Source organism: Neomonachus schauinslandi, chromosome X (assembly GCF_002201575.2).
Source record: "Neomonachus schauinslandi chromosome X, ASM220157v2, whole genome shotgun sequence".
NCBI classification, from domain to species: domain Eukaryota; kingdom Metazoa; phylum Chordata; class Mammalia; order Carnivora; family Phocidae; genus Neomonachus; species Neomonachus schauinslandi.
Window position 1 is genome coordinate 70,506,503 of NC_058419.1, and position 22,510 is coordinate 70,529,012.

Below are 22,510 nucleotides of genomic sequence, written 5' to 3' on the forward strand. Positions count from 1 at the left end.
TTTTAAATAGTCTTTCCACAGTAGATGGTCTTTGCCTCCTTGTGGAAAATTAGTTGATCATAGACACATCATTTTATTTCTGGATTGTCAATTCTATCCCATTGATATGCAGGTCTGTCCTCATGTCAGTACCACACTGTCTTAATTATCATTGCTTTGTAGTAAGTTTTGAAATCAGGAAGTGTTAGTCCTCCAAATTTGTTCTTTTTTCAAGATCATTTTGGCTATTCTGAGTTCCTTGAATTTCCATATGAATTTTAGGATCGGCCTGACAATTTCTGAAAAAAGAAAAAAGCCAGCTGGGATTCTGATAGGGATTGTGTTGAATCTGTAGATCATTTTTGGGAATATTGCCATCTTAACAAAGTTAAGTCTTTTAATCTATGAACATGGAATATTTTTCCATTTATTTACATCTTTAAATTCTTTCAGTGATGTTTTATAATTTTCGTTGTATAAGTCCTGCACATCTTTTCATTTATTCCTAAGTATTTTATTGTTTCTGATGCTACTGTAAATGGAATTGTTTGTTAATCTTATTTTCAGTTTGCTCATTGCTATTGTATAGAACTAGAATTGATTTTTTTATATTGATCTTAAACTTGTTTATTAGTTCTAATGGTATTTTACTGAATTCCTTAGGAATCTTATTTACAAGATCACATCCTGTACAAATAGAGATAGCTTTACTATTTCTTTTCTGGTCTTGATGTCTTTTATTTCTTTATCTTGCTTAATTTCTCTGAGTAGAACTTCCAGTACAATGTTGAGTAGCAGTGGTGAAAGTGTGCATTCTTTTCTTGTTCTATATCTTAGAGGGAAAGAATCCAGTCTTTCAGTAGTAAGTGAGTTGTTAGCTGTGGGTTTTTCAGAGATGCGCTTTATCAGATTGAGGAAGTTTCCTTCAAGTTTGTTCATCGTTTTTATCATGAAAGGATATTGGATTTTGTCAAATGCTTTTCTGCCTCTGTGGAGAACATCATGTAGTTTTTGTTTCTTATTTTATTGATATAGTATATTGCATTAATTGATTTTCACTGGTTAAAGCAACCTTGCATTTCTGGATAAATCCCACTTGGGTATGTTGTATAATTATTTTCTGTGTTGTTGAATTCAGTTTACTAGTATTTTGTTGGGAATTTTTGAGTTTATATTCCTAAGAGATACTTCTCTGCAATTTTCTTTATTTCTGATGTCTTTGGGTTTTGGTATCACAGTAATACTGGCTTCATAGAATGAGTTACGAAGTGTTCCATCCCCTTCTAGTTTTTTAAAGATTTATTTATTTATTTTAGAGAGGGGAGAGTGCACAAGTGGGGGAAGGGGCAGAGGGAGAAAAACTCAAGCAGACTCTGTGCTGAGCATGGAACCTGACATGGGGCTCCACCCCACAACCCTGAGATATGACCTGAGCCAAAATCAAGAGTTGGATGCTCAAACAACTGAGCCACAGAGGCGCCCCCATCCCCTTCTATCTTTAAAAGAATTTGTGAGAATTAGTATTAATTCTTTAAATGTTTGGTACCGTCCAGTGGTGAAGCTGTTTAGGCCTGGGCTTTTCTTTTTCCATAGTTTTTAAAACTGTTTAAATTACTTTATTCATTGGTGTGCCTGTATGGCTCAGTCGGTTAAGCATCTGCCTTTGGCTCAGGTCATGATCCCAGGGTCCTGGGATCAAGTCCTGCATCCGGCTCCCTGTAGCAGAGAGCCTGTTTTATCTCCCTCTCCCTCTGCTGCTCCCCCTGCTTATGTGCACTCACGCACGCTCTCTCTCTCTGTCAAATAAGTAAATAAAATCTTTTTAAAAAATAAATTACTTTATTCATTATAGGTCTGTTTAGATTGTCTGTTTCTTCTTGAGTCCATTTCCGTAGTTTTTCTTTCTAGGAAATTGTCCATTTTATACAGGTTATCTAACTTATTGGCATACAGTTGTTCATAACAGTCCTTTGTAAATCCTTTCTATTTCTCTAAGGTTGGTAGTGATGTCTCCTTTTTTCACGTCTGATTCTAGTAATGAGGCTTTTAAAGATTTGTCAGTTTTGATCTTTTCAAAGAATTAGCTTCTCATTTCATTAATTTTTTCTATTGTTTTCCTATTCTCTAATTTATTCATTTGCACTCCAATCTTTATTATTCTCTGCCTTCTACTTGTTTGGGTTATTCTGGTCTTAACTAAGGTAGAAGTTTAGATTATTGATTTGAGATGTTTCTCCTTAATGTAGGTGCTTAGAGACATAAATTTTCCTCTAGGCACTACTTTAGCTGCATCGCATTTGTTTTGGTATATTGTGTCCTCATTTTTATTCATTTCAAAGTGTTTTCTAATTTCTCTTTTATTTTTTGACCCACTGGTTGTTTAAGGGTGTTTTTATTTTACATATATTTGTGCATTTCTCCAGTTTTTTTCTGTTATTAATTGGTAATTTTATCACATTAGGTCACAGAACATACTTTGCATTATTTTATACTTTGAAATTTACTGAAGTTTGTTTTATGACCTAGCATATGTCTCTCCTAGAGAGTAGTCTATGTGCACTTGAGAAGAATGTATATTCTGCTGCTGTTTGGGGGGGGGGGCGTGTTCTCTAAATATCTGTTAGGTCTAGTTGGCTTACAATGTTTTCATTTTTTTATTTCCTTATTGACTTCTGTATAGTTCTACATATAATTCATTTTTATGAAGTTCAAGAACACCCAACTATCAATAATTGCATTAAATATAAATGGTCTAAATCAGAGAACTTTTCTTAAAGTGCCAATAGTGAATATTTTAGGCTAGCAGGTCTTGGATACAACTGCTCAACTCTGCCATTGTCACAGGAATACATGGACCATATTTAAACCAAGGACATGATTGTGTTCAAATAAAACTTTATTTGGACAACAGACAGCCAGCCCACAGATTGTAGTTTGCTCACCCCTGGTCTAAACACACAATTTAAAAGATGAAGAAAGTCAGATTGGATAAAAAATCAAGACCCAACTACATGTCTACAAAAAAAAAAAAAACCCACTTAAATATGAAGACATAGATAGGTCAAAAATAAAAGGAATTGAAAAAGGTACACTATACAAACACTAAGAAAAAGAAAGCTGGAATGACTATATTAATATCGAGCAAAAAACACTTTAGAACAAGGAACATTACTCAGGATAAAGAGGAACATAATGAAAACGTGATCAATTAAACATGACATCATAACTATCCTAAATATGTAATGTACCTAACAACAGCTTCAAAATACATGAAGCAAAAACTGATAGAAATAAACAATGGAATAGACAAATCCATAACTACAGTTGGAGACTTCAATACTCATCTCTCAGTAATCAATAGAAGAAGTCAACAGATACTCAATAAGGATGTAGAACACAGGAACAACACTCTCAACCAACTTGATCTAATTGACATTTATAGAATACTCCATCCTACAATAGCAGAATACACATTTCTTTTTTCAAATGCACACCGAACATTCATCACAATAGGCCATATTCTGAACCATAAAACAAACTTCAAAGAATGTAAATGTATTGAAATCATACAAAGTACTTTCTGTGACCATAATGGAATTAAATTATAAAACTATAATACAGAGCCATCTGTAAAATCTCCAAATATTTGGACATTAAACAGCACACTTTTCAATAATCTCATGGGTCCAGGAGCAAGTCACAAAAGGAAATCAGGAATAGCTTGAGTGGAATGAAAATGAAAACACATATAAAAATTGAGAGGATACAACTAAAGCAGTGTTCAGACAAAAATTTATACAATTAGATAGAGATCTCAAATAATCTAAGCCTTCACCTTAGGAAACTAGGAAAAATTAGCAAATTAAGCCCAATCAAGTGGAACAAAAGAAATAAGAGCAGAAATGCATAAAATTTAAAACAGGGGTGCCTGGCTGGCTCAGTTGCTCAGTGTGCAACTCTTGATCTTGGGGTTGTGAGTTTGAGCCCCACATTGGGTGTAGAGGTTATTTAAAAATAAATTTTAAAAAATTAAATTAAAAACAGAAAATAAATTAAAAACAATTAAATCAAAAGCTGTGTTGTTATTGTTGTTGTTTTGAGATCAGTGCAATTGATAAACCTCTACCTAGGCAGATAGAAACAAATGAACAATGTCAAGAATGAAAATAGAGACATCACGGGGCACCTGGTTGGCTCAGTTGGTTAAGCGACTGCCTTCGGCTCAGGTCATGATCCTGGAGTCCCGGGATCGAGTCCCACATCGGGCTCCCTGCTCGGCAGGGAGTCTGCTTCTCCCTCTGACCCTTCTCCCTCTCATGCTCTCTGTCTCTCATTCTCTCTGTCTCAAATAAATAAATAAAATCTTTAAAAAAAAAAGAAAATAGAGACATCACTACAGATCCTGCAGACATTTAAAAAGATGATAAGGAACTATTATGATCGGCTTTATGCCTATGACTTGGACAGCTTAGATGAGATGGACAAATTCCTTGAAAGTCACAAACTAACAAAGCTCCTTCAAGAAGAAATAGATAATCTGAATAGTCCTATAACCATTGAATTTGTAGTTTAAAATCTTGTAACAAAGAAAACTCCAGTAGGGAATTCTATAAAATAAAGACATACACCAGCTTTATACAGACCCTTCCAGAAAGAAGAGGGCATATTTCCCAGCTCATTTTATGAGACCATTTTTACCCCGATACCAATATGAGACAAAATATGAGAAAAGAAAGCTATGGACCAATATTCCTTATGAAAATAGCTGCAGGGGGGGCGGAGCAAGATGGCGGAGGAGTAGGAGACCTGGATTTCGTCTCCTCTCAGGAATTCAGCTGGATAGGGATCAAACCATTCTGAACACCTACAAACTCAACAGGAGATTGTAGAAAAGAATAGCAACAACTCTCTGAACAGAAAAGCAACCACTTTCTGGAAGGTAGGACGTGCGGAGAAGTGAATCCGAGGCGATATTCGGGAGGATAGACGGCGGGGGAGGGGCCTCCGTCAGCCACTTCTGGCAAGTGATAGAGCCGCGGAGCACAAAATCGGAACTTTTAAAAGTCTGCTCTACTGAGGGACGTCACTCCGGTGGCTAAGCTGGCAGTGGAACCCTCACGGGACAGTGTGGTCTCAGGACCCTCGGGGTCACAGAAAGACCGGGGGTGCCTGAGTGCGGCAGAGCTCCCAGGTATTGGAGCAGGGAAGCCGGCTGCAGAGGCGGAGCCCAGGCGCGGGCTCTCAGCTCGGGGTTGCCATAAACCGTGATCCGCGGCACAGTCGGGCCACTGCTCCTCCAGCAGGGACCCAACAAGCAGCAGATCCGGGGAGACTCACCTTCCTCCCCTGGGAGGAGCGGCGCGGGAGTGCACCGCAGGGATCTGCTGGGTTTGGAGACTCCACATGGGGTCGAGTGCCGGAGATAGGAACGCGCGGTCACAGGCCGGGTGAGCACAGAGTGTGGCTGGAGACCGCGGAGATGGGAGTGACTGACTGCTTTTCTCTGGGGGTTCACTGAGGAACAGGGCCCCAAGTTCTCGGCTCCTCTGGGGCGGAGATTGGGAGGCTGCCATTTTCACTCTCTGCCTCCAAAGCTATACGGAAAGCTCGCAGGGAACAAAAGCTCCGGAGACCAAACCCGAGCAGATTACTTAGCCCGGACCGGGCAAGGGCAGGGCAATTCCGCCTCCGGCAAAGACATTTGGAAACCACGGCAACAGGCCCCTCCCCAGAAGATCAGCGAGAACAGCCAGCCAAGACCAAGTTTACCGATCAATGAGAACGGCAGAACTCCAGCGCTAGGGGAATACTACACATAGAATTCATGGCTTTTTTACCATGATTCTTTAGTCTTTCAAAGTTAATTTTTTTTTTAACTGTCTTTTTTTCTTTTTTTTTGAATTTTTCTTTTTCCCTTTTTCAACCAACATCTTATCAATCCCTTTTTTAAAAAACATTTTTATTTTTCATTTTTAGAGTCATATTCTATCCCTTCATAGTAGTTACCTGTATTTTTGGCATATATATATAAGCTGTTCTCTCTTTAAAAATTTGAGATAGTTTCTTCTATCAAAATATATCCTAAATCTCTAGTATATAGTTTTTTTCCTACTCCCCTGCCTGATCACATTCGCTCCCTTTTTTTTTCTTTTTTCTTTTTTTAAATGCTCTTCTTTCTTTTTGCAAACAACTTCTTATCAATTCCTTTTATAAAATTTTTTATAATTTCCATCTTTACAGTCATATTCCATCCCTTCATCATATCAACCCTTATTTTTGTATATATATAAGTTTTTCTTTCTTTAAAATTTTGGGAGGCACTTTCTTCTAACAGACCAAAATACACCCAAAATCTAGTGTGTGGCACTGATCTATATACCAGCCTGATCATATTTCATCACATTCTGGGTTTTTTTGTTGTTGTTTTGTTTTGTTCTGTTTTAGTTTGTTTTTATCTTTATCTTTTTCTTTTTCTTTTTTTTTCTTTTTCTTTTTTCTCTCTTTCCCTTTCTTTTCCCACTGCTTCAGGTCTTTTCTGATTTGTTTAGAGTATATTTTCTGGGAACGTTGTTACTCTGCTAGCATTTTATTCTCTCATTAATCTATTCTCCTCTGCACAAAATGACAAGACGGAAAAAATCACCTCAACAAAAAGAACAAGAGGTAGTACCGACTGCCAGGGACCTACTCAATACGGACATTAGTACGATGTCAGATCTAGAGTTCTGAATCATCACTTTAAAGATACTAGCTGGGCTTGAGAAAAGCATGGAAGTTATTAGAGAAACCCTTTCCGGAGAAGTAAAAGAACTAAAATCTAACCAAGTTGAAATCAAAAAGGCTATTAATGAGGTCCAATCAAATATGGGGGCACTAACTGCTAGGATAAATGACGCAGAAGAGAGAACCAGTGATATAGAAGACCAAATGATGGAAAATAAAGAAGCTGAGAAAAAGATAAACAACTACTGGATCACGAGGGCAGAATTCGAGAGATAAGCGATACCATAAGATGAAACAACATTAGAATAATTGGGATCCCAGAAGAAGAAGAAAGAGAGAGAGGGGCAGAAGGTATAATGGAGCAAATTATAGCAGAGAACTTCCCTAATTTGGGGAAGGAAACAGGCATCAAAATCCAGGAGGCACAGAGAACCCCCCCTCAAAATCAATAAAAATAGGTCAACACCCCGACATCTACTAGTAAAACTTATGAGTCTCAGAGACAAAGAGAAAATCCTGAAAGCAGCTCGGGAGAAGAGATGTGTAACCTACAATGTTAGAAACATTAGATTGGCAACAGACCTATCTACAGAGACCTGGCAGGCCAGAAAGGACTGGCAGGATATATTCAGAGCACTAAATGAGAAAAATATGCAGCCAAGAATACTATATCCAGCTAGGCTGTCCTTGAAAATAGAAGAGAGATAAAAAGCTTCCAGGACAAACAAAAACTAAAGGAATTTGCAAACACAAAACCAGCCCTCCAAGAAATATTGAAAGGGGTCCTCTAAGCAAAGAGAGAGCCTAAAAGCAACATAGACCAGAAAGGAACAGAGACAATATACAGTAACAGTCACCTTACAGGCAATACAATGGCACTAAATTCCTATCTTTCAATAGTTACCCTGAATGTAAATGGGCTAAATGCCCCAATGAAAAGACACAGGCTATCAGATTGGATTAAAAAACAAGACCCGTCGATATGCTGTCTGCAAGAGACTCATTTTAGACCCAAAGACACCCCCAGATTGAAAGTGAGGGGGTGGAAAACCATTTACCATGCTAATGGACACCAAAAGAAAGCTGGGGTGGCAATCCTTATATCAGACAAATTAGATTTTAAATCAAAGACTGTAACAAGAGATGAGGAAGGACACTATATCCTACTTAAAGGGTCTATCCAACAAGAAGATCTAACAATTGTAAATATCTATGCCCCGAACATGGGAGCAGCCAATTATATAAGGCAATTAATAACAAAAGCAAAGAAACACATCGACAACAATACAATAATAGTGGGGGACTTTAACACCCCCCTCACTGAAATGGATAGATCATCTAAGCAAAAGATCAACAAGGAAATAAAGACTTTAAATGACACACTGGACCAAATGGACCTCACAGACATATTCAGAACATTGCATCCCAAAGCAACGGAATACACATTCTTCTCTAGTGCCCATGGAACATTCTCCAGAATAGATCACATCCTAGGTCATAAATCAGGTCTCAACCAGTACCAAAAGATTGGGATCATTCCCTGCCTATTTTCAGACCACAATGCTTTGAAACTAGAACTCAATCACAAGAGGAAAGTCGGAAAGAACTTAAATACATGGAGGCTAAAGAGCATCCTACTGAAGAATGAATGGGTCAACCAGGAAGTTAAAGAAGAATGTAAAAAATTCATGGAAACCAATGAAAATGAAAACACAACTATTCAAAATCTTTGGGATGCAGCAAAGGCAGTCCTAAGAGGAAAGTATATAGCAATACAAGCCTTTCTCAAGAAACAAGAAAGGTCTCAAGTACACAACCTAACCCTACACCTAAAGGAGCTGGAGAAAGAACAGCAAATAAAACCTAAACCCAGCAGGAGAAGAGAAATAAGAAAGATCAGAGCAGAAATCAATGAAATAGAAACTAAAAGAACAGTAGAACAGATCAACGAAACTAGGAGCTGGTTCTTTGAAAGAATTAACAAGATTGATAAACCCCTGGCCAGACTTATCAAAAAGAAAAGAGAAATGACCCAAATCAACAAAATCATGAATCAAAGAGGAGAGATCACAACCAATACCAAAGAAATACAAACAATTATAAGAACACATTATGAGCAACTCTATGCCAGCAAATGAGATAACCTGGAAGAAATGGATGCATTCCTAGAGATGTATCAACTACCAAAACTGAACCAGGAAGAAATAGAAAACCTGAACAGACCTATAACCACTAAGGAAATTGAAGCAGTCATCAAAAATCTCCCAACAAACAAAAGCCCAGGGCCAGATGGCTTCCCAGGGGAATTCTACCAAACATTTCAAGAAGAATTAATACCTATTCTTCTGAAACTGTTCCAAAAAATAGAAATGGAAGGAAAACTTCCAAACTCGTTTTATGAGGCCTCCATTACCTTGATCCCCAAACCAGACAAAGACCCCATCAAAAAGGAGAATTACAGACCAATATCCCTGATGAACATGGATGCAAAAATTCTCACCAAAATACTAGCCAATAGGATCCAACAGTACATTAAAAGGATTATTCACCACGACCAAGTGGGACTTATCCCTGGGCTGCAAGGTTGGTTCAACATCCGCAAATCAATCAACGTGATACAATACATTAACAAAAGAAAGAACAAGAATCATATGATCCTCTCAATAGATGCAGAAAAAGCATTTGACAAAGTACAGCATCCTTTCTTGATCAAAACTCTTCAGCGTATAGGCATAGAGGGTACATACTTCAATATCATAAAAGTCATCTATGAAAAACCTACAGCGAATATCATTCTCAATGGGGAAAAACTGAGAGCTTTCCCCCTAAGGTCAGGAACACGGCAGGGATGTCCACTATCACCACTCCTACTCAACATAGTATTGGAAGTCCTAGCCACAGCAATCAGACCACAAAAAGAAATAAAAGGCATCCAAATTGGCAAAGAAGAAGTCAAACTCTCAGTCTTTGCAGATGATGTGATACTTTATGTGGAAAACCCAAAAGACTCCACCCCAAAACTGCTAGAACTCGTACAGGAATTCAGTAAAGTGGAAGGATATAAAATCAATGCAGAGAAGTCAGTGGCATTCCTATACGCCAACAACAAGACAGAAGAAAGAGCAATTAAGGAGTCGATCCCATTTACAATTGCACCCAAAACCATAAGATACCTAGGAATAAATCTAACCAAAGAGACAAAGGATCTGTACTCAGAAAACTATAAAATACTCATGCAAGAAATTGAGGAAGACACAAAGAAATGGAAAAACGTTCCATGCACATGGATTGGAAGAACAAATATTGTGAAGATGTCAATGCTACCTAGAGCAATCTACACATTCAATGCAATCCCCATCAAAATACCATCCACTTTTTTCAAAGAAATGGAACAAATAATCCTAAAATTTGTATGGAACCAGAAAAGACCCCACATAGCCAGAGGAATGTTGAAAAAGAAAAGCAAAGCTGGTCGCATCACAATTCCGGACTTCAAGCTCTATTACAAAGCTGTCATCATCAAGACAGTATGGTACTGGCACAAAAACAGACACATAGATCAATGGAACAGAATAGAGAGCCCAGAAATGGACCCTCAACTCTGTGGTCAACTAATCTTCGACAAAGCAGGAAAGAATGTCCAATGGAAAAAAGACAGTCTCTTCAACAAATGGTGTTGGGAAAATTGGATAGCCACATGCAGAAGAATGAAACTGGACCATTTCCTTACACCACACACAAAAATAGACTCCAAATGGTTGAAGGACCTCAATGTGAGACAGGAGTCCATCAAAATCCTAAAGGAGAACACAGGCAGCAACCTCTTCGACCTCAGCCGCAGCAACTTCTTCCTAGAAACATTGCCAAAGGCAAGGGAAGCAAGGGCAAAAATGAACTATTGGGACTTCATCAAGATAAAAAGCTTTTGCAAAGCAAAGGAAACAGTCAACAAAACCAAAAGACAACTGACAGAATGGGAGAAGATATTTGCAAATGACATATCAGATAAAGGACTGTTATCCAAAATCTATAAAGAACTCATCAAACTCAACACCCAAAGAACAAAGAATCCAATCAAGAAATGGGCAGAAGACATGAACAGACATTTTCCCAAAGAAGACATCCAAATGGCCAACAGACACATGAAAAAGTGCTCAATATCGCTCGGCATCAGGGAAATCCAAATCAAAACCTCAATGAGATACCACCTCACACCAGTCAGAATGGCTAAAATTAACAAGTCAGGAAACGACAGATGTTGGCGGGGATGCGGAGAAAGGGGAACCCTCCTACACTGTTGGTGGGAATGCAAGCTGGTGCAGCCACTCTGGAAAACAGTATGGAGGTGCCTCAAAAAGTTGAAAATAGAGCAATTGCACTATTGGGTATTTACCCCAAAGATACAAATGTAGGGATCCGAAGGGGCACGTGCACCCCAGTGTTTATAGCAGCAATGTCCACAATAGCCAAACTATGGAAAGAGCCTAGATGTCCATCAACAGATGATAAGGAAGATGTGGTATATATATATACAATGGAATATTATGCAGCCATCAAAAAATGAAATCTTGCCATTTGCAATGACATGGATGGAACTAGAGGGTATTACACTTAGTGAAATAAGTCAGTCAGAGAAAGATATGTATCATATGATCTCACTGATATGAGGATTTTGAGAAACAAGACAGAGGATCATAGGGGAAGGGAGGGAAAAATGAAACAAGACGAAACCAGAGAGGGAGACAAACCATAAGAGACTCTTAATCTTAGGAAACAAATAGGGTTGTTGGAATGGAGGGGGGTGGGAGGGGTGGGTGGCTGGGTGATGGACATTGGGGAGGGTATGTACTATGGAAAGCACTGTGAATTGTATAAGACTGATGAATCACAGACCTGTACCCCTGAAACAAATAATACATTATGTGTAATTTAAAAATTTTTTTTAAAAAAGAAAATAGCTGCAGAAATCCTCAACAAAATATTAACAAGTTAAATTTAATAAAATTTGAAAAGCATAAGAGACCATAACCAAGTGAGGTTTATCCTAGGTTCAACATTGTAGACTCAATTAATTTACCATATCAACAGATTAAGTGAAAAGATTGAACATCCATTTATAATTAAAAAAATACTCTGAGCAAACTAAGAATAGTAGGGAAGTTTCTAAACCTGATAAAGGGCATCTACAAAGATAAAACTACAGCTGATGACATACTTAATGATGAAAGACTGAATGCTTTCTCTCTATGGGTAGGAACAAGTCAAGGATATCTACACTCACTCCTGTTCAACATCATCCTAGAAGCCCTAGCCAGTGCAATGAGCCAAGCAAAAGAATGGAAAGAAGACATACAGTGAAAAAGAAGAAATAAAACCACATATATTTACAGATGACATGACTGTCTACATAGAAAATCCCCAAGAACCTAAGATTAATGGGTTTTTATTCAGTTTATTGTATGTGTGCTGTACCTCAAAATTTTTTTAGGAGTGCCTGGGTGGCTCAGTCAGTTAAGCAGCTGCCTTCAGCTCAGGTCATGATCCCAGAGTCCTGGGATCGAGCCCCGCATCGGGCTCCCTGCTCGGCGGGAAGCCTGCTTCTCCCTCTCCCTCTGCCTCTCCCCACAGCTTGTGCTCTCTCGCTTACTCTCTCTCTCTCTCAGATAAATAAAATCTTTAAAAAAGAAAGAAAAACTTTTTAAAAAATTCAGTCTAACTAGGATGAATGAAAACCATCTCACATCGTGTGGTATATGCCATCTGATACAAGTTTCTGCCCATGGTGATACCCAAGAAATATTGTTGACTGACTAAATGAAATAATTTGGAAATTCTCTTTTACTTTGCTTAAAATAAAACCAGTTAGTTTATATAGCACTGTATCTTTTGGTTAACACAGTCATTAAAGAGAGGCACATAAACATTGGATTTGGATCAGATAGTAGCAGCACTTTTTCAGGCTATTTAGGAACATCATGGCAATAATTTCAGGAAATGTAGGCAATGCTACTGAATGCATTATAGGGTGCTTAAAGTGTTGGTGAATTTATAATGTAGTTAATGATTTAAAATGTAAAAGTGTATTTAATGATTTAAATTTATAATGCATTTAATGATTTAAAATGTAAAATGTATCTAATGATTTAAAAATGTAAAACATCTATATACAGACGCTAGGACAACCTTCAAATTGTAAATAGAATTAATTTTCCTCAACAGAAAAATCTCCCCAGAAGAGAGATTAGAATAGAATAATAAAATATAATCACAGAGAATGTTGCATTTTTGCCTCCCTCTTAGGGGACTTCTCAAGTGATCCATGTGAGACATTGCTTCTGCTGTATGAGTTTGAAGTTAAAGCCAAAATGAATGATCCGTTACTTGACAGCTTCCTGGAATCGGTGTGGGAACTGCCTCATTTGGAAAGTAAAACATTTGAAACAATCGCATGTAAGTGCTATATTTATGTTTTTGGAAGACTGTTACCCATTTAGATTGTACTACTTTTTATTCTTCTCTCTGTTCTTCATTTTTTACCCTCAGGTGGGATATAATGTTTCCTCATAGCACTTTGTTTCTCCTTCTCTAATGGTATTCTCAAATTGTCATGTATTATAATCATTAATGCATCTATCTTTTTTTTTTATATGAGACTATAAGCTCCTTAGGGTCATGAAAAATAATTGCTTGTGTCTGGTGTACTTAGAAACCCGAGTAAAGTGCATTACTCATAATAGGTGTACCTATTCTAGGTGTGGAATTGAATTATATAACTACACAATAGGGGGAGCTTGAACTTCGGAAAGTTAGTTTTACTCAGCTAGATAGAAATGACAGTCAACTGCTTCACTGATCAAAGGTGATGCAATCTTAGCAACTTATTAAAGTGTACAAAGAGGGGCACCTGGCTGGCTCAGTCAGTAGAACGCGTGACTCTTGATCTCAGGCTTGTAGGTTCGAGCCCCACGTTGGGTGTAGAGATTACTTAAAAATGAAATCTTTTTAAAAAATAAAGTGTACAAGGAAATACTGGTAATATTTTTTTTAACACAATTGCCACTTTCAAATTTCTGGTTGGGCTGTAAGTAAGAAGTATTTGGGGTCCCGGAACCTGCATGGGGATATGCTGCAGGAAATGGCCTAATTATTTTCCCTTTTTTCTCTCTTACCCTCCTCGGGAGCTGGTGTGTAGTTAATAAAGGTATTAGGTAGCCCCAAGTGCACAAAGGTCACATTTGCCTTTCCTTGTCTCGCAAGGCAAAATTCCTAGAGACATGGAACAGGTGGTCTATACTTTATGGACGTGTGATGGTGACCACTTCTTGTATAATGGATCTCCAATTAAATGCATTTGGAAGTTTTAGGGTTTGTTATCTCTGACACTCCCTCTCATGTCAAGTGTTTCCTGTTTTTAGTATCAGACCAGAACAGCATATTGTAGTATAAATCTGTTTTTGATTATTGCCCTTTTACTGATCTGCTTTTTGTTTCCACCTTTGTGTGCCCCTCCTTGACTCTGGCTCATAAGATTATTGCTTTACGTGTATGACTATGTGCAGGGTCACAGAAACAGTAGGTTCTCTATTGATGTTTGCTGAAGAGAAGATGAGTCCGGTGACCCTACCATGTTACTCTGCCCAGAATCTATAAGCTGTCTCTGAAAGCCACCATGGACCCCTCATTTCATAAAATTCAGTTTTAGGTTTTTTTGTCTGTTGGTTGGTTGGTTTGTGTTAATCTGTTTCAGGCCAGTTTCATTAGAGAGAGCAAGTTGTAGCCTGGGATGAAAGCTGATAGATAAGGTGCTCACAGCCTTTTTTCTTTCCTTCCTATAGCATTAGCAGTGGAAATGCCTGCACACTATCCTTCCATTGCTCTGAAAGCCTTGAAAAGGGCTTTATTGCTTTACAAAATGAAAGAATCCATTGACGTTTTGAAATACAGGTTAGTAAATGTAACTTAACACTGAAGCTAGGCTTTTTGATAGCCAAAAGAGCTATTGGTCAATGCCTCATAAGTCATCAGTCATACTCAGCTCGCCCAACTTAAAAGATAGATCAGGGCACTCCTATAACTCCTGAACTAAAAAGCCCTCAAAACAGCTCCATATTTAGAGTTGTATTATAGACCAAGAATTAATTAGCTATGTCAAAGAGTCTGAATTTCCCAAAAAAGGAAAAAAAGGGGCAAAGTTGCTTCTTTGTGTGAGACTATATAATAAAATTTCTAAGTACCTTTCAGAGATTAATATAACAACCACCAATGTATCCACCACCCAAATTTAACAAATGTTAACATTTTGCAGTATTTGTCCCAGATGTTTTCTCTAAGCACCTTTCTTTAAGGACTAATAAGTGCTGTGCATCATAATACAAAATATTATTTACTAGAGATTTTATGTTTTCTATGCCTAGACATGGGGGAAATGATGTTGTGTGATTTTTCTATGGAAAACTTTATTACAGTCTTTCTTTTCTGAGACATGAGAGACAGTTCTCCTGGAATTATTCCTAGTTTAAATCCCAATTCCCTTGCCCATTTGGGGATGTAACGTGATGCTTTAAAGTGCCTATAGATTGAACCAGCTCATAAAATATAATAAACAAGTACAACTCCTTAGTGCAGGAAACTAAAAAAAGGTGAAAGACAACCATAGGCATAATAAAAAGAAGGATTGGTCAGCCCCTTTTATAGCTTCAAAAATCTGTCTTCTGAGGTTGGAGGCCAGATAAAAATGAGGGAAGAACAGAAGTGTTTTGAAGCTTGTAGTCTGGGATGAGATCCAGATTTTACTTGTCTTAGCCATGAAGCCAATGATTTATTTCCTTTTGGGATGAGTTTTCTCTTTTTGATTTCAGCAAATGTATGCACAACTTAATTAACCTCTTAGTGCCAGATGGGGTGCCAAGTACAGAACTCTGTCCCCTGGAAGAAGTTTGGGGTCATTTCGAAGATGCTCTGAGCATTATTATCCGTACCGTAAGTCAACCAGTGATATTAAGCTGTTCTTTAAAATTAAAACTGCCTTCTGTGTTATAAATTACATAGAATAGTGCTTTCTGATGTGAGTTTTAGGGTAAATGAATTCATATTTCGGTATACTTACACGCTATAAAATTTCCCTGGGTTTATGAAACGTAAAGAGTTAAAAGTAGAAAACTTCTGACACAAGTATACTATGGATTAAATGAAACTAGCAGTACCGCCTGGAATTTTAAAACTTGGTAGAATTGTTACTTCCCCTGTGATGATACTAACCCTTTGAAAAACCTTATTGTTATTTCTTCCATTTCTCCAAGGCAGGTAATAGAGTAGAAGGAACACTGAGGACCTGTATATTTGTCCCTCCTCTGCTGATTTTTTTCTTTTCAGCACAGGTTTATTCAGTGATTTTTAAATTAGCTTTATTGAGGTGTAATTTACATACCATGAAATGTAGCCTTTGTGTGTGTACCATTTGGTGATTTTAGTAAGCTTATAGAGTTAATGCAACTGTCACCATGATCCAGTTTTAGAATATTTCCATTACCCCAAAGTTTCCTCTCACCTATTTGCAGTCACTCCCTGTTCTCACCTTAAGGCCCAGGCAACCACAGAGCTGCCTTCTATCTGTGTCAATTTTCTCTTTCTGGACACTTCATATGAATGAAACCATGCAGCGTCTGATCTCTTGTGTCTGGCTTCTTTCAATTTAACATAATATTTTTGAGGCTCATCCATGTAGCATGTATCAGTATTTTAATCCTTCCTATATTATTATATTCTACTTAATGGATATATCACATTTTCTTTACCCACTCACTAGTTGGTAGACATTTGAGATGGTTTTAGTTTTTAGCTATTATGAATAATACTGCAATGACATTTGTATACAACTCTTTGTGTGGACACATGTTTTCAGTTCTCTTGAATATATGAATTTCTGGGTCATTTGGTAACTTTATGTTTAACTTTCTGAGGAGCTACAATCTGTCTTCCAAAGTGGTTGCGCTGTTTTACATCCCTACCGGCGGTGTATGAGGGTTCTAATTTCTCCACATCCTCATCGACACTGTTACTGTCTATCTCTTTCATTATAGCCATTTTAGTGAGTATGTAGTGGTAGCTCATTGTGGTTTTGACTTGTAATTATTTTCTTGATGGCTAATGGTGTTGATAATTTTTTTATGTGTTTATTGACCACTTATATGCCTTCTTTGGGAAAATGTCTATTCGATTATTTTCCCATTTTAAAAATTGGGTTCTTATTGAGTTGTAAGATTTATTTATATATTCTAGGTACAAATCATTTATAGTATACAGTTTGTAACTATGTTCTCCCAATCTCTGGCTTGTCTTTTCATTTTCTTAATGACATAACTTAAAAAGCAAAAGTTCTAAGTTTTGATGAAGTCTAATTTATCAATTTTTTCTTTTATTGTTCATGTTTTGGTCATGATAAGAAATCTTTGCCTATCTCAAATTTAGAAAGATTTTCTCCAGTGTTTTCTTGTAGCAGTTTTTATACTTTTATCTCTTACATATAGGTTTATGATCCATTTTTAATTGTTTTATTTATGGTGTAAGGTAGGGTCTCTTATTTGTTTGATTTTCCATATGGATATCCCTCCTGTGCTGTTTGACTTTGGTTTCCTCATTTGTAAAATGGAAATAATACCTGCTCTGACTCCCACACTGAGGTTTTAAGGATCAATTAAAATAATAATATGTGTTGTAAACTTTAATAGCTCATACACATGTAAGGTGGTATTGTTATTATAAGGGAGCTATAAAATGTTAAGGTTAAATGGCTTGCTTAAAGTCACACAGAAAGTCATTATTTGAGTCCATGTTAATAACTGAGGATCCTAACTCTGCTTTGGGCTCAGTTGCCTCTTCATGTAAAAATATGTGCAAACCACAGCAGATGGTGGAACAGTATAGCAGGGTGACAACCTGGAACAAACCAGCATCGACTTCAAAAACCTAGAATTCTCCTGGAGCTGTGTAATTATGGCCTGTGTGAATTTAAGTTTTAAAAAAACGTTAGCATTGAACATTTTGGATATATATTTTTTTTACTTTCTTTTGGGAAGAAGAGAAAATTCTATTTCTAAGCCATGAGCCTCATCTGGACCTTCAGATGTGTTTGCCATAGTAACTAATACAAACTAAAATTAAATTGTACTGTAAATCCAAATTGATCCATTTCCATAGTCTCTATATAAGGCCTAAACTTCTCTGAGCAATTTTTTTTTTTTTGCCACTTTTATTCCGGCTGTTACTGTTCCATCTCCCTGGCTCTTGGGTTTCCTGCTAGAGAGCTCAGTGTTTTTCTACTTTTTTGACAAGTCTTACATCCATTATTGCTCATCCCCTGAAACATGGTGGGACAGTTCACTTTCTTATGCAGAGATTAGTTTAATAATCCTGTTGGTTCCTTATATAATATATGTTGCTTTTTCCTGTTTGATTGAATGTGTTATGTATCTCCTTTGTTTTAAATGCTTGGGAGAAAATTCTGCCCTTGTTTGGGTTTTGTAATGACCAGTCACTCATTCATTATTTATTGAGCAGATAACCGTTATCAAGTGCCTCCATACTGTGGCAAAATGGCTGTTGCCCAAATATAAAACCTCTTGTCTCACAGTACCATGCTTTACATTTTACAAAGCATTCTTACATCCATTATTTCATATGATCCCTGCCCCCATCCCCAGCAATTCTGTGAAATAGAGAGTGCTGTATTACTATCCTTGACAAATCCTTACAAATGAGGAAATTCTTAAGTTTCAGAAAAGTCAAGTTACCCCGTTGGTAGTATAGTGGTGAGCATAGCTGCCTTCCAAAAAAGTCGAGTTACCAATTTGCCTAAATTCATATGGCTAATGAATGAGAGTCAGGACTAGAACTCAGGTCATCTGACCTCACTTCCAGGGCTTTTTCCACCAGAACACACATCTTCTTTACCTGCTCTTGTTAGGATTCAGTTCAAAGGAAAGGCTCAACTTGGTATTCAGAAGCTACTGCCAATGAAAAAGCAAGAAGGATGACTTACATGCTTAAACAGGCAAGCCTATATTTAGGTTCATATTCTAGATGATTTTTAAGAGAAAATGGATTGCTGTGGTTTTTCTTAATTAAAATTTTATTTTGAAATAATTGTAGATTCACATGCAGTTGTAAGAAATAATACAAGAGATCTTATGTATGCTTTACCCAGTCTCCCCCATTGGTAACATCTTATATAAAACAATATCACAACCAGGATGTTGACATTATTACAGTCAAGACACAGAACTTTTCGGGGCGCCTGGGTGGGTCAGTCGTTAAGCATCTGCCTTCACTTCTGGTCATGATCCCTGGAATTGAGGCTGCTTCTCCCTCTCCCCCTCCCCCTGCGTGTGTTCCTTCTCTGTCTCTCTCTCTGTCAAATAGATAAATTAATTAAAAAAAAAAGACACAGAACTTTTCTATCACAAGGATACCTCATATTGCCCTTCTATAGTTCCCACCTACTTCTTTCCCACCCCAACCCCTCCTTAATACCTGGCAACCACTAACCTATCATCAGTTTCTGTAATTTTGTCATTTCTGTAATGACAGATCATACAGTACCTAATTTTTGAGATTGGCTTTTTTTCAGTGGGCAGAATTCTCTGGAGATTCATCAAGTTACAAGTTGTTGCATGTATCAGTACGTCATTGTTTTTTATTGCCAAATAGTATTCCATGGTATGGATGAACTGGTACCACGGTTCATTTAACCGTGAAGGTCACCTGTTGAAGGTCATCTGGGTTGTTTCTCGTTTGAGGCTATGACAAATAAAGCTGCTGTAAACATTTGTGTACAGGTTTTTGTGTGAACATGAGTCTTCGTTTCCCTGGGATAGTACCTAAGAAGGCAGCTGCTGGCTCGTACAGTAATTGCATGTTTAGATTTTAAAGAAACTGCCAAACTGTTTTCCAGAGTGTCCGTAACATTTTACGTTCTTGCCAGAAATGTGTGAATAATCCAGAATCTCCACACCCTTGTCAGTATTTGGAGTTGTCACTATTGTTTATTTTAGCCATTCTGATAGGTGTGTCACAATATCTTTTGTGGTTTTAATTTGCATTTCCCTAACAGCTAATGATGCTGACCAGCTTTTCATGTGCTTATTTGCGGTCTGCATATCCTCTCTGGTGAAATGTCTGTTCGTATCTTTTGTCCATTTTGTAGTTGGATTGTTTTGCTTGTTTACTGTTCAGTTTCGAGAGTTCTTTATAGTGTAGATACTAGTCAGATGCGTGACTTGAAAATATTTTCTCCCAGTTGCAGCTTGTCTTCTTGCCAGCTTAACAAGGTCTTCCACATAACAAAAGTTTTTTTTTAATTTGTCCATTTCATCAACTTCATCTCACTGATCCTACTTTTGGTGTCAAGTCCATTGTAGACCTCCTTGCCTCGCTACATCCCAAAGATTTTTCCCCAGTTCCCTTGGGTTTTTTTAAGTTTTTATAGTTTTCTGTTTTACATTTAAGTTTATGATACATGTTAAGTTAATTTTTGTATGAGGTATGAGATTTAGGTTACAGTTCATTTTGCCTATCTATGCATGTCTATTGTAGTAGCACCATTTTCTTGACAAGGCTGTCTTTCCTCCATTAAATTGCTTTTGTGCTTTTGACAGAAATCAGTTGGGCATATTCATGTGAGTCTGTTGCTGGGTCCTCTGTTCTGTTCTCTATGTGTCTATCCCTCTGCCAATATCACACAGTCCTGATTACTGTAACTATCTCCAGAGAATTCTGCCCACTGTAACTATATAATAAGTCTTAAAATCAGGTAGAGTGATTCCACCCACTTTATTCTTTTGCAAAATTGTTTTGGATGTTCTAGTTCCTTTGCTTTTACATATTTATTTTAGAATAATCTTGTCTATGTCTACAAATATTTTTTCTGGGATTTTGATAGCAGTTGTGTTGAACAGTATTCATTTCCTAGGACTGCCAGAACAGATTACCACAAACTGCTTATAACAGAAACTTCTCTCGCAGTTCTGGAAGCTAGAAGTCTGAAATCAAGGTGTCGGCAAGGCTACACTCTCTTTGAAGTCTCTAGGGGGAGGATCCTTCCTTGTCTCTTCCTAGCTTCTAGTGGTTGCTGACAATGTTCGGCGTTCCTTGGCTTATGGATTCATCACTGCAATTTCTGTCTCTGTCATCACATGTAATTCTTACGAGTCTCTTGTTTTTCTTCTGTCTTGCTATCAGGACACCAGCCATTATTGGGTTAAGGGTCCATCCTACTCCAGTATGATCTCAACTTAATTACATCTTCAATGACCCTGTTACCAAATATGGTCATATTCTGAGGTTCCAGGAAGAACATGAATTTTGAGGGACACTATCCAACCCAGTGCAATGTATATCAAGAATTGACATCTTTAGGGGCGCCTGGGTGGCTCAGTGGGTTAAGCGACTGCCTTCGGCTCAGGTCATGATCCTGGAGTCCCTGGATCGAGTCCGGCATCGGGCTCCCTGCTCGGCGGGGAGTCTGCTTCTCCCTCTGACCCTCCCCCCTCTCATGTGCTTGCTCTCTCTCAAATAAATAAATAAAATCTTTAAAAAAAAAAAAAAGAATTGACATCTTTAGTTATATCTCAATCGAAAAAGAATTGACATCTTTATTATATTGAATCTTCCAATCCATGAACAGAGTATGTCTCTTTATTTAGTTTTTTTTATCTCTTTCATTAGCATTATGTACTTTTCAACATATAAGTCCTGTACATGTTTTGTTAGATTTATACCTAAGTATTTCAGGTTTTTTTGAGTGATTGTAAATGATGTCCATGTATTAATTTCTAATATAGTTGACTCTTGAACAACCTGGGAGTTAGGGGTGCCAACCATCACACAGTCAAAAATCTATATATAACTTTTAACTACTCAAAAACTTAACTATTAATAGCCTACTGTTGATGGGAAGACTTACCAGTAACATAGTTAGTTAACACATATTTTCAATGTTATATGTATTATATACTGTATTCTTACAATAAAGGGAGCTAGAGAAACAAAAATGTTATTAAGAAAATCATAAGAAGGAGAAAACACATTTATAGTACTGTACTGAATGTATAAAGAAAATCTGTGTATAAGTGTACCTGCACAGTTCAAACCCATGTGTACAAGGGTCTACTGTATAAAGAAATACAGTAGATTTTTATGTGTTTGTCTTGAATCCTGCAACCTTGCTGAACATACTCATTTCTGGAATTTTGGGGGGGAAGGTTCCTTAGGATTTTCTGTGTAAACAATCATGTCCTCTGCAAATAGGGACAGGTGTTTTTTTGTTGTTTGTTTTGTTTTAGGGTCTTTCTCTTCTTTTTTATTGAAGTATAATTAACATACAGTGTTATATTTGTTGGTGTACAGTATAACAGTTCATTAATTCTATGCATTACTCAGTGCTCATCAAGATAAACGTACTCTTAATCCCCCTTCTCAAATACGGACAGTTTTATTTCTTCTTTTCCACTATATATGCCTTCTCTTTCCTTTTCTTGCCTTATCGTACTGACTAGAACTTTCAGCACTATGTTAAGAGTGGTGAGAGTGGGTATTCTTGCCTTGTTCACTATCAGGGGGAAAACATTCAGTCTTTCACCATTAAGTATAATGTTAGCTGTAGGTTTTTGTAGAGGCTCTTTATCAAGTTGAAGAAGCTCCCTAACCCCATTTTTTTTCCCCCTGAATCTATCATGAATGAGTGTTGAATTTTGTCACATGCTTTTCCTGCATCAGTTGGTATAATCATGTGACTTTTCTTCTGTATAATATA

At 37.3% G+C, this 22,510-nt stretch overlaps 1 protein-coding gene across 1 annotated transcript in view; it reads left to right on the forward strand.

The window, feature by feature from the left end:
- The window catches only part of TEX11 (testis expressed 11), a 292,288-nt gene that overhangs the window by 249,787 nt on the left and 19,991 nt on the right, over positions 1 to 22,510 (forward strand). Inside the window, exons 24-26 of the mRNA XM_021679728.1 lie at positions 13,003 to 13,152; positions 14,538 to 14,646; positions 15,561 to 15,681. Of these exons, the coding sequence (XP_021535403.1) occupies positions 13,003 to 13,152; positions 14,538 to 14,646; positions 15,561 to 15,681 (380 nt within the window). The remainder of the gene's footprint in view (positions 1 to 13,002; positions 13,153 to 14,537; positions 14,647 to 15,560; positions 15,682 to 22,510) is intronic.